General features: G+C 34.3%; 1 protein-coding gene across 1 annotated transcript in view; it reads right to left on the reverse strand.

The window, feature by feature from the left end:
• Window positions 1-13,283, reverse strand: part of CADM2 (cell adhesion molecule 2) — a 344,109-nt gene that overhangs the window by 145,124 nt on the left and 185,702 nt on the right. Inside the window, exon 6 of the mRNA XM_053667234.1 lies at window positions 5,457-5,627. Coding sequence (XP_053523209.1) covers window positions 5,457-5,627 — 171 coding nt within the window. The remainder of the gene's footprint in view (window positions 1-5,456; window positions 5,628-13,283) is intronic.

Here is a 13,283-nt window from a genome sequence, read left to right on the forward strand (position 1 = left end):
TATTTAGTTAAACAAAATTTAAAGCAAAGTTTCTTAATCACAAGTTTCCTAATTCAATTACTGAGCAGTCACCTGTAGCTTGCTATTGGCTACAATTTCAGAACAGTTAAAGAACACTTCCATCATCACAGAAAGTCCTATTGGACAGTGCTGGAGTGGAAGGATTATGCAAAAGTGAGAGATGAATTATACACAGAATATACTTTACAACACACACACATACACACAAACATGGGCTTAAACTTGAGGTTTTTATTTATGTATATTGGCATCTTCGTGCCATGATATTAAATGCATCCTCAGAACATTCCTGGAAAAAATTCTAATCTGCCTCTTGTGTTATTCATTTTCTAAAACAGTTGATTTTTAATGTAATTGTGTCAATTACATTAAAGGAAAATATATGTACAGCTATTGTCTTTTTTTCTGTTTTGTGCATAGTTCTTTCTGTTAGTACAGATACATTACTCTTACTTAGAATTAAATAAAACCTGACTCATACAATCTGTTCTTCTAAAAATTAAATCAGCAAAGAATGGTTACTGTTTCAATGAGATCTGTATAAAAACAAGAAAATGAATGAGAATTTCTATCCATAAAAAGAAATTGGTCTTTTCCTTTGCTCAGGTGCACAATATGCTGTTACCTATTAAGTGAAATGTGCAGGCATTTGTGGTTCTCAGTTAAATTCAACATTTTGTTTAATTTCAAGTTTGAAGACACCTTCCCCCTTCGCAGTGACAGTAGAATTTATTATTAATATTTTGGAGAACAATGAATGTTGCTGTGATACATTTTATAGGCTGAATTCTTTTTAATTATATGTTACAAGATTACAGAGTTAAAATATTTAGCTCTAGAAATATAATTGTGTCTAGTATTTTTTCAAAAATAATGCTCCTTGACACTCACTATGTGTTTAATACTTATTTCTTATTTCTCATCACACTTGTCTTTCCACAATAGCACGGGCTTTTATTTCAGGTGTAGTCATAACTTTACATTATTTTAGGTTAAATAATTACTCTTGTCATTCACTGCAGAAAACAATGGCATCTTTTCTGCTTACGGGGATCAGAAGGCCAAGTAAGTACTTTTCTATTTGGGCCAGTCTGGAATTATTCATAGGAATGTTGTAAACAATGTGGAAATCCTAAATTTATGTTTCATAAGTTGTAAACTAACCACCCTATTTTTTCAGCTCTTGAATTCCCTCCACTTGCACCTGTAGAAATTGCCACATCATGAATGTTGCCCTCACACCTAGGTAGATTCATAATCTACTATCTCTGAAAATAACCATTGAGATGCTTAGATGTTTATAAAGACTATACCAAATTTGTTCTAATTTTGATGCAGACTGTTGCTAAATGTTGTCTCTCCACTCTCCACCCTTCATTTCATCTCTGGGGAATGTTCTGCATCACTAAAGTAACATCCAGCATTATCATCAGTTAGTTCTAACTAACTTCACATACTTAAATGATGGTATGTATGCTAGATTTGGGGGAAAATTATTTAAATAGATCTGATTTCTGCCTTCTAGCCACTTACATATTAAACCATGATAGAATGAGTTGTTACTTTTAATTGGCCAACAAGTTTGACATTTTTCATACAAAACTTTCTAAAAAATTAGGCAATTCAATTGCCTTCCTCTGTAAAGTATGCTTAATAACGCATGTTGAAATATGATGAACTAAAAATGCCCAGGAAGTGTATAATAGTTCCATTTTAGACTCCCAAGAAAATGAAAATGAATTTAGCAGCTGACGACTGGCATCTGACAGCTAAGCTGAAACATTTTCAAAACACATAAACGATTCTCTAGAATCTAAACAGTAATCAGACGAAGCCATTCTGCGACTATGGAATGAAGTAAGATAAAGAATGTCTACTGCACGATCAGGTCTGAAACAAGACAGACACCAAGACATTCAGCAACCACAAAAATTAGCACATTAGCCATTGCATTTTTATAACAGGAAAACAAGTTTTGCTTTAAAATTTTTGCTTTCTAGGTAAACATTACCAACATATTCATTACTCTCTCACCCCCAGCCTTGACCGCATCCAATCCCAGAACTGTTTTTAAAATATTCAGGACAAGTCTTTCCTAACTCTTGTCATAAAGCCACTCCTAACTCTTACCCACACTCCAAGATTGCCTGGTTTGCCTGCCTTCTCTTTTACCATAAAACACCCAATAAACCTAACTTGTCCAGGATACTAGCAGATGGCCCACCATCTTTGGCTGGCAATCTTCAACACTCCTTATGACTCAACTTTCATTAGTTTTATGTCTGAGATTACAGTTAAATTAGCAACCAAATATAATTTTTATATATTACATTTAAAAAATATATAGTTTTACTTGGCTTTATATGCAAGGAAAATAACTTTAAATTACAATGCTGATGATCTGGATTCTCTCAGCATATCAAATTATACCTTTCCATATACTGAAAGACATGGATGAAATAAGAAAAATAGAAAAGGGAAGATTCTATAGACATGCTTGTCCTGCCCAAATTCATATGTTGAAACCTAACCTCCAAAGTGATGATAAAGAGTGGGGCCTTGGAAGGTCCTGATTGAGATTAGCATCCTTATAGCAGAGCCCAGAGGGCTCTCTTAGCCCTCTCCGCCATGCGTGCACACAGACAGAAGACCATCCGCGCACCAGGAGGCAGGTCCTCACCAGACACCGAATGTGCCTGAACCTTGATATTAGACTTCTCACACCCAGAACTGTGAGAAATAAAGTTCTATTGTTTATAAGCCACCCAGTCTCAGGCATTTTTGTTATAGAAGCCTAAGTTGACTAAGGGCAGGAGATATATTATTTTTTTAATGCTATGAACTTAAGTTGTCTACTTTGTTCCTCACAAAAATTAATTCTCTAGGTTATATTTAAATATTAATCAGTTTCAATAATTGTTCCAAGGTCTTAGTGCAAATAAGTTTTGAAATTTATAGATTGTCTCAGTTTGGGCTATAAAATATGCTTGTTTCTGTATCTGCTTCAATAAGAACAGAAAATTAATAAAACCAATTTAATATAATTGAAACTATGTAAAATTATAACAATTTTAATGACAAATAAACTGAGAGTAATTAAATCACAATGAACAATAATTAAAAATTATAATAAGAATGAAAATTTTTCAGTGAAAGAAAGTTTTTTAAAGGCCTAGTTCCCCTGGTACTTCAAACTTTTTTCATAACACCCTCTTGAATTTTCCCATAGTCCACTCCACCCTGGTTTTACTGCTGCCTTTGGTGTTCCTAGAACACTAAATCATGAATCTACCTCATGGCCTTTACACTTGCTCTTCCTTCTCTCTTTTGGTATGTGTATATAAAATATTACACATACAAGATATGCCTGATAAAAACTCCAGCCATTATTAATATGGTAAGAATGGCTTATGTAACATTAATGTAACCTAGCAGCCAGGAAGAGTAGACTGGAATGTGCATGCATGAACCATGATATCTTCCCTGTACTGGTCAGTGAGGGCAGTAGACACTGTTGAGCGAGCATGTGTACTGTGTGATCATTGCATTCAAAATGACTGAGCAAGTAGAGCAATGAACCTGCATCAAATTTGGCATTAAAGTTGAACATTCCTCAGCTGAAATTATTTGGATGATTCAGAAGGCCACAGGTATGGGCAACTGGTGATTGGCAGCTTCACCACAACATCGCATCTCCCATACATCACATCTTGTGCAGAGTTTTTTTGGTGATACATCAAATCACCTAGGTAACTCAGCCCCTCACGGCCCAGATTTGGTGCCCTTTGACTCCTGGCTTTTCCCAAAACTAAAGTCACCTTTGAAAGGGAAGAGATTTCAGACCATTGATGAGATTCAGGAAAATAAAATGGGCAGCTGATGGTGACTGGGAGAACTGTGTGAGGTCCCAAGATGCCTACTTTGAAGAGGACTTAGGTGTCACTGTCATTCTATGTACAGTGTTTGTTGTATCTTCTATCTTGTTCAATAAATGTCTCTATTCATTGTGCTACTTTGGTTGAATATCTTCTGGACAGACCTCCATATATATAATACATAGCGCGCGCGCACACACACACACACACACACACACACTTCCCTTGACCCCCATCCCCACCTCTCCAATGGTACTCTTTATCATCAGTGTTGCTTCATTTTTGCCCATAAAACTTAGTTCATGTATTTATGTTGTATTAGTTCATGTTGTATTTATATATTTTGTTTTTCTGTCATTCCTACATAGGACAGATGCTGTAACAGAAAAGGAATTTGTTGCTGTTGGTAGTAGCGGTGATTTTGACACTTGAAGACCATCTTGATTTGTTTTGTTGCTCTTTTTTGGTCACTTATGTAACCCCAGTGCCCAATACAATACCTGTTACATAGTAGGCACTCAATAAGTTCTTATTCAATAAATAAGTGAAAGCAAATATAAGGCATATTCAAAGATGGGTACTTACACTTAAACTTTTAGTATTTAATATAAGTTCACATCTTACTTAAATTGTAAGTTCAATCTAGAACTTTAATAGATAACAAAAGCAAATAAGAAATTTCCAATATTAAAAAAATCAAGTAATCCAATTCAGAAATACAACATCCAGTGTTCTACTCTTTTACTTTTCTGCTTTATCTTATTTATTTTAATTCATTCACTTTCATTTTGATAAATATTTATAGATCTCCTATACCTAGGACCTTGCTAACTACTAAAAATATTATGATGACAAGTCCACAATTTGCTCATTGTGTGAACTTGCCTGAGTGACTCAACCTTTATAATCATTGGTGTCTTCATCTGTCAATTATGACTAAACAGAGTAACTACACAGCAGTTTGTTATGCTGATGCTCTAACAGATAACGTGAGGTGAGATAATGCCAATGAAGCCTTTATCTGGCCTCCTGGAGTCATCTAGTTAATATTGTTCTTATCACTTGCAAATAATATGATATTGATGAAGATAACATACTTGATATGCCCTTGCATTCATACAGACTCAGTATATTTCATAGAGGAGATAACAAAAATAGTCTAATAAAAGCACAGATAGAAAGATGTATTTGCATGTAACAGAGTTTCTTTCATACAATAAAGCTCATCAATGACCTTTTCAGATTCCCCAACTCTCTGTCTCAAAATTACCACTTTTCCTTCCCCAACCCAGATGTGCACCCAAACATCAAGCCACTGTTTGCAAGGTAATTAGGAGCGTTAACCTTTTGATGCCTCCTTTTTCTTCCTTCAATGTAATGATACTCAGCCAAAGACTACTTCCTTTGAACTTGATTAATACTATTGAGAGTAATTTTACTTTATTTGGCTGTAGATTTTGCTGCACATTTTCTGTAACTTCACCTAATTTTGAAATGATTTTAAACACAGATGAAGAGATCTGCTGCCACGATAAAGAGGGGTGGGGAGCATTTACTTACAGTGTATTTCTAGCACCTGCATGGCCACTTGAGGAGTAGCATTGAGGGATTCGTGGTCGACTCTGCAGATCACTGCCACTCCGTCATCACTCCTGTCCACTCGAAAGTCCAGGGTGCTGCTGACAGTGAAAGTCTTGCGATTTGCATCCTCCTCTTTTAAATATTTTACATCTGAAAATAAAATACAAATTAAAAATTTCTGTGACATTCTCTTACAAAATGTAACAGATTCTATGGGGAGAAAGGGGGACCCTTGTGCACTGTTGGTGGGAATGTAGACTGCTGCAACCACTGTGGAAAGCAGTGTGGAAACACCTGAAAAATTAAAACTGGATCTGCCTTTTGACCCAGTGATCCCACTTCTGGGAATACATCCAAAAGAACCAAAAACACTAATTCAAAAGAACATGAGCACCTGTATATTCATTGCAGCATTATTTACAATCGCCAAGATATGGAAGCAGACTAAGTATCCATCAATAGATGAGTGGATAAAACAACTTTAGGATATTTACACAAAGGGATACTATTTGGCCATAAAAAAGAAGAAAACTTTACCCTCTGCAACAGTATGAATTGACCTGGGGAACATTATACTAAGTGAAATAAGCCAGTCAGAGAAAGAAAAATACCATGTGATTTCACTCATATGTGGAATCTAATAAACATACTGAACTAACTAGGAAAATGGGGACACAGGCATAGATGGAGACCAGGCTGACAGCTGGTGGGGGGTTAGGGCAAGGAGGGATTGAGCAAAAAGGAAAAAGGACTCATGAACATGGACAATAGTGTGGTGATTACTGGGGACAGGGAGGTATAAGGGGACTAAATGGTAGTGGAAAAATATAACAAAGATTAAATTTTTTAAAAACCTCTTATTGTAAGCAACTTCTCCTCTATATCAGTTTTTAAAAGCAAATATTTGTTAGTTTAATGTTTATCTTATTTGAATTTAAGAAAATAAAAATACACTATAAAATAAAAGTTAAAAGTTAAATATACAAAGAATAGAGTGGTACACTTTACTTTTATTCCTTAGGACAAAATATTTCTTATACTCCCCTTGAAAAATCAGACCATTTTATAATATCAATCTCTCTTCTTTAGGTTTCAGTTTTATTAAAGTATAATCTTAATTCTCTGAGCCACAAACACATTTGGGAAGAACATTTTTACAACTACCTGCTTATGCCTAAAAGAAAGTACAGGGTAGTATATGAACTAAGACTTTACCATGAACAATATGGAGTGGACAAAATTGCTAAAAAATACCTAAGATGAGAGAAAGTTGTCATCTTTGGTAAAGAAAATAGGGTAGACAGTCACCTAAATATTTTGAATATTTAAATATATATTTGCTGTGAAATTTCCATTGAGATCATTGTTCTTCACTTGATGAATTAATTTTAACATAGATAGAATACTTCCCTCAAGATGTGAATTCAGTCATGAGTATTTAAACTTACTGTTCATGATGCAGCTTATCATTAAATAGTGCACTTAGGAATTATTTGTTCTCTATGGGAAAGAGGTTTAATAATATTTTCATTTAATTTGAAACTTCTCAAGTCTAAAGTAGCTGATAGGAAGAAGGCAATTTTAATGAATTAGAAATCAAAATCATTGACTTAGGTTAAGATATCATTATAATAGGAGCTTAAATATAGTTGTGGGAAAATACTGCTCCATTTTCTGACACTGACATTTTAAATGAACAGTGATATTCTCAGAAAAAAAGAGTTCTTTCACAAAAACTGCATTAAATATTTTCATTTACTCTGTGTTAAGTAATGTATTTTAAACATTTATGTTAACAACAAATTAATATAAATTCAGCTTCTCCATTTGTGTGCTTTATGCAAAATTTTGCTTTAAAAATAACATTGATTTTGAAGTTTATGATGGGCAGACAGTTGTGTGGTTCATTGCATTTTACTTATTGCAAAGAAGTATGGTTTTATCTTATTGATTTTAAAAATAAGATTAAATAGTAATAAAGAATAAAACTAAGTACATGTTTTATGTCTTGTTCTTAAAAATATGTTTATTATTATGCTTACAGTTAGAAAAAACACCTAATTAAGATTTTATCACAAAAAGAAGTTTTATGTAATTTAGGCAGTTTTACAGAGTAAAAACAATCTCTAACATTTGAATAGGTAGGAACGGTATAAAATCTTAATTCTATCTTGTAACCATAAATCAATCACACAAGACATAGGGTTTTCAATAAACATATATCTTACAAAATATCTGATGAAATATTTCATAAAATATCTCATGAAATAACCAAAGTCATTTCTGAGGGTAAAAATAATTTTTATCCTCAATTAAAAAATTTTAAATTAAAAGGATGAAATGACCTCTTTCAGCTAAAATAAATCAAAATAGCCCTGGCTGGTGTGGCTCGGTGGATTGAGCATGGGCCTGTGAATCAAAGTGTTGCCAGTTCGGTTCCTGGTCAGGGCACACGCCTGGGTTGTGGGCCAGGTCTCCAGTGCAGGGGCGCATGAGAGGCAACCACACATTGATGTTTCTCTACCTCTCTTTCTCCTTCCCTAACCCTCTCTCTAAAAATAAATAAACAAAATCTTAAAAAATACATCAGAATTGTATAGATGATTTAGAGTTTTTTAATTAAAAATATATATGAAGCTCTTTAATTTTACAGTGTATTATAGATTTGTACAAAGTGTTGCCTTGTTTTTCCATTTTATAGTCTTTCCTATAAGTGTATATCCAATGTTTTCTTGTTCATAGCTCTAAGGGCTGGCAACATAAAAAAAATTAGATCTTTCTTTAGGTAAACTACTTTTATAAGTATGCTATACAACATCTAAAATATTGCTTCTATGTTTAATATAATCATAGCTGCATTTTAAGAACACACATATCTGCTTCCTTTAGCTGTTTTACTTTCCTATACAAAAGCATCATTTAATGTAATATTAATTGGACACATAACATTTGATAGTAATTGTATAAATACAAGATTTTAATACCATTCAAATAAAGTATAATTTGTTGTTTTAATATTAACTTATGTGACAGCTTATCAGGTTACTAGAAGGCATAAAATGAATAGGAAATGCACTGAAAAGAGCCAATTATAGTAGTTCCCCATATTTTATGCTGACCACTTTCTCCCCAGACAAAAAATAGTAATTAAAGTTTACCTCTATTTTTATTTTCTAGCTTTATAAAATAACTGATGCATTACACAATTACAGATCAATAGAAATTTTCTTTAGGTTGCGTAGTTAATTTGTTGATTGCCTGTGTATTTATGTTTCATGTTCTGTCTTGCTTTAGAGAGTTCCTTTTTTTCTCCCCTGTCATGTCACTACCAGACATTGTGATCGAGAACACTGTTTCTAAAAGTGGAATGTGCTTATTCAAAACGTTGGATCTTAGTAGAATGCAGATTCTGACCAAATAGGTTGTGAGGTGGACCTGAAAAGTCTCCTGCTGTCCCAGACTATAGTTTTAAGAACAAGGGGATAGTGGATGTGGAGACACCAGAGATATAACCAAAAGTAAAGGGAGAATATTGGAATATTGAGACTCATTCTGCACACCTACCTTTCTTCTTTCCTTTTCTTTTTCTTTCTCTTTCTCTCTCTCCCCCCATTTCTCTTTCCCTTCCTTTCTTCATTACTCTCTTCTCTCTCTCACCTCTTTTCTTAAGCTTCCATTGTACCTTTGCTGTTTCAAAACATATATTATTTTTTCTTTTTTTAACATTTTCAAATTAAACATGTCACATATTTTATAATGCTTTGCTGCAATGTCTAATGATTTGATGGCAAATGATAAACAGAAATTTGTAGGCTTACTTTCTTTTACAATTTTTGTAGACACCTGTCTATCTCTACCCCCGACCCCCCCCCATTCCCCCATAAAAAGAAAGATTTTGGACATTTCTTGTTCCTCAATAATCAGAACACTGGTTGTTTTGGTGGGTGGCAGTTGGGAATTAACTCATTATATTATTGAATTAATCTTGTAATCAATATACATTTTTAATAATAAAAAGTTTTTTAACATCTGCTTAAGAAAATCCTTTATATATACTTTTCAACATAATTTATTTTCCTAAACATTTCTTAATAAAGTCTCAAAAATTCAAGTTTTTATATTATGTGTATTTATGAGACTCGGATTGTAAAAATAGCAACTTGCTTCTATTTCGGATTTTATATCGTTTATCTCATCAAGAACCATAGTGGGAAAAAATGGCAGAAGCATGAATTAGACCGCTGGACCCCTGCCCACCTCCCTGACCACCACCAGCATCACTACCACCACCAATCAGTAAGTTTAAAAGTCCTAAGTTAGGTAAGTCAAGGAAGAAAGCAATGGTCATCTGGAATTTTTACATCTGAATCTTTTCATAAAATATCAGACCTCAGGAGCTACCTCTCCAAACACATACAGCTGTAATAACTATTCTTATACATTTGGTTTCTTCATTTTGAGATTTTGATCCCATTTAAATAGACCTGAAAAAGAGACATTCTCTCTCTCTCTTTTTTGAGAAACAGTAATTTTTTTATTATAATTGCTTAGGAGAGGCAGTTTTTTTAATTTTATTTTCCATTTATTTACTGTTATCAAGTACAGTGGTCTGCCTATTCCCTCCACCTCTCCCCCAATCCCAGCCATCCCCACATCCCTCCCCTGATCCTCCCCCCCTTGGTTGTGTCCATGTGTCCTTTAGAGCTGTTCCTGAAAACCCTTCACCCTTTCCCCCTCATTATCCCCTCCCATCTCTCCTCTGGTTACTGTCAGATTGTTCTTTATTTCAGTGTCTCTGGTTATATTTTGCTTGCTTATTTGCTTTATTGATTAGGTTCCACTTAAAGATGAAATTATATGGTATTCGTTTTTCACTGCTTGGCTTATTTCACTTAGCATAATGATTTCCAGTTCCATCCACACTGTTGCAAAGGGTAGGAATTCTTTGTTTCTCTCTGCTGTGTAGTATTCCATAATGTAAATGTACCATAGTTTATTGATACACCCATTTACTGATGGGCACCTAGGTTGCTTCTAGCACTTGGCTATTGTAAATTATGCTGCTATGTACATTGAGGTGCATACGTTCTTTTGGATTGGTGTTTCAAGATTCTTGGGATATAATCCCAGCAGTAGAATTGCCGGGTCAAAATGCAGTTTCATTTTTAGTTTTCTAAGGAAATTCCATACTGTATTCCATAGTGGTTGTACAAGTCTGCAATCCCACCAACAATGGATTAGGGTCCCCTTTTCCCCACAACCTCTCCAACACTTGTTGTTTGTTGATTTGTTTATGGTGGTCATTCTCACTGGTGTGAAGTGGTATCTCATTGTGGTTTTAATTTGCATATCTCTGATGGCTACTGATGTTGAGCATCTTGTCATATGTCTCTCAGAAATCAAAGGCATTTTTGTACACCAACAATAAAATATCAGAAACAAAAAGCAGGAAAAAATCCCATTTGATATAGCAACAAGAAAAATAAAATTCCTAGGAATAAACCTAACCAAGGAGGTAAAAGACCTGTACTCAGAAAACTATGCAACACTGTAGAAAGAAATTAAGGAAGATACAAACAAATGAACATATACCATGTTCATGGATAGGAAAAATTAACATCATAAAAATGTTCATACTACCCAAAGTAATTAATAAATTCAATGCAACACCTACTATAGTACCAGTGGCATATTTCACAGACATAGAACAAACACTTCAAAAATTTATATGGAACCATAAATAATCCTGAACAGCTGCAGCAATTCTGAGAAAGAAGAACAAAGTAGAAGGGATTATAGTACCTGATATCAAACTGTGTTACAAGGCCACTGTAATCAAAACGGCCTGGTACTGGCATAAGAACAGACACATAGACCAATGGTACAAAATAGAGACCCCAGAAATAAACCCAAGTCTCTATGGTCAATGAATATTTGACAAAGGTGGCAGCAGCATAAAATGGAGTAAAAACAGCCTCTTCAACAAATGGAGTTGGGAGAGCAGGACAGCTACATGTAAAAAAATGAAACTTGATCACTGACTTACACCATATATAAAAATAAATTCAAGGTGGATAAAAAACTTAAAAATAAGTCATGACACCATTAAAGTCCTTTAGCAGAACAGAGGCAGGAACATCTCAGACATTCCAATGTTTCTCAGACAGTACTGAACATGCCATTCATTCTCATCATCTGGAGATGTCTTTTGGAAATCATTTAGGGTATTATGTGACTTCTCATGACCCATTACGGCCTTCCACTCTCTGACTATCCACCACCATCATTGCAAGTTCTCAGTATATAGCCCAGATATTGATGCTTATGTAAAACTTGATTCTTATTGTTATTTTCATAGCCAAAGTTTATAAAAGTGTTTCTTGATGAATCAGATGATAATTTTAGTAGAAGAATTCAAGGAATTTATTCTGAATCCATATACCAGTGTTATTAATGGTATGTTAATGATTTTACACTCTTGTTAGTAAGCTGCCTGTATGTAATTGTGAGCATTATATTAGATAACTTGTCTTTCCTGTCAAAAAGTTAGGGTGACCATATCATAAAACTGGACATGTTGTGCAACTATTGCTTCAAAAAGTTCTATAGATCAACCATTCTAAAACAAAATAAATCATTTTTAGAAGATAGCAAACACCCCTAATGCTCTTTAAAATTTGTCATAAAGTAACTATATCTGGTTAACTCATTTGCTCACTGAGATGTGTATTTTAAAACCAGTTGACCTAACATGAAAAAGTCAGTATATTTTTTCTTAAATTTAGTGTTCAAAGGTGTTTTACAAAGCATTTTTCTTTACTAGTCAAGGTAAGAATTTTATTTTATATCAACTTTAAAGTTTCTCCAGACCAAAAATATTGAGGGCAAATCTTACATGGTACAGTGGAAATTTAAGGCCTGATAAACAGAATCACTTTTTCACTGGAGAAGACTGCAAAACAAAGTCTCCAGGCAAATCTCATCATTGCCCATGAGCACTCCTTCATACCACTGTGAAGGGGCAGATTTTTATAAATCCTTCTCATAATACTTCGCTTCTATATAGAGTGACCATTGTAATCTTGGTTTTTCAAGCTGTGGCTTCACCAGCAAGAGGCAAGAAAAAAAATAACTATTTCATGTGGCAAAAGGGTTTTACTGAACCTCAGTTTCTTGTTAGTAGATTTCAAAAGTTCAGATGAGCAACATAACATTTATGGAGGGCTGATGAATGAGACCTACTCCATTCAGGGGTATCCAACCTTTCGATGTCTCTGGGCCACTCTGGAAAAAGAAGAGTTGTCTTGGGCCACACATTATATACACAAACACTAACAAAAGCTGACAAGCAAAAAAAAAAAGGTTCTAAGTAAATTTACAGTTTTGTATTGGGCCCCATTAGTTGCCATCCTGGGCCACAATGCAGCCCGCAGGCCTGGGGTTGGACACCCCTGGAAACCTCCTTCAATTAATTTAGACAAGTGGAATGTTATATTTTTTATCAAGTTTAAGTGTTTTCCCACAGGCCTACGTTGAAAGGTACTATAAAAACCACTGTATAAATATTGCTGTATATACCCTTAAGCCAACTCCATTCAGTACATGAAGGCTTGTCTAGAACACATGGACTCAGAGAGGAACTCCCTCTTCTGAGTGTCAGTACCAACATATATTAGACCTTTTCTGTAGGACCGGTTGTGGGCATGAGAATTAACTGATTTGTTTCTCTCTTTGAAGTGACTAAAATTACTAATAAGAACTTATGATCCATTATTGGCAAATATAAAAGGCTTTATAGAAAATTTT

This window comes from Artibeus jamaicensis, unplaced genomic scaffold (assembly GCF_021234435.1).
Source record: "Artibeus jamaicensis isolate MK-2021 breed Jamaican fruit bat unplaced genomic scaffold, CSHL_Jam_final contig_466, whole genome shotgun sequence".
Lineage (NCBI taxonomy): Eukaryota > Metazoa > Chordata > Mammalia > Chiroptera > Phyllostomidae > Artibeus > Artibeus jamaicensis.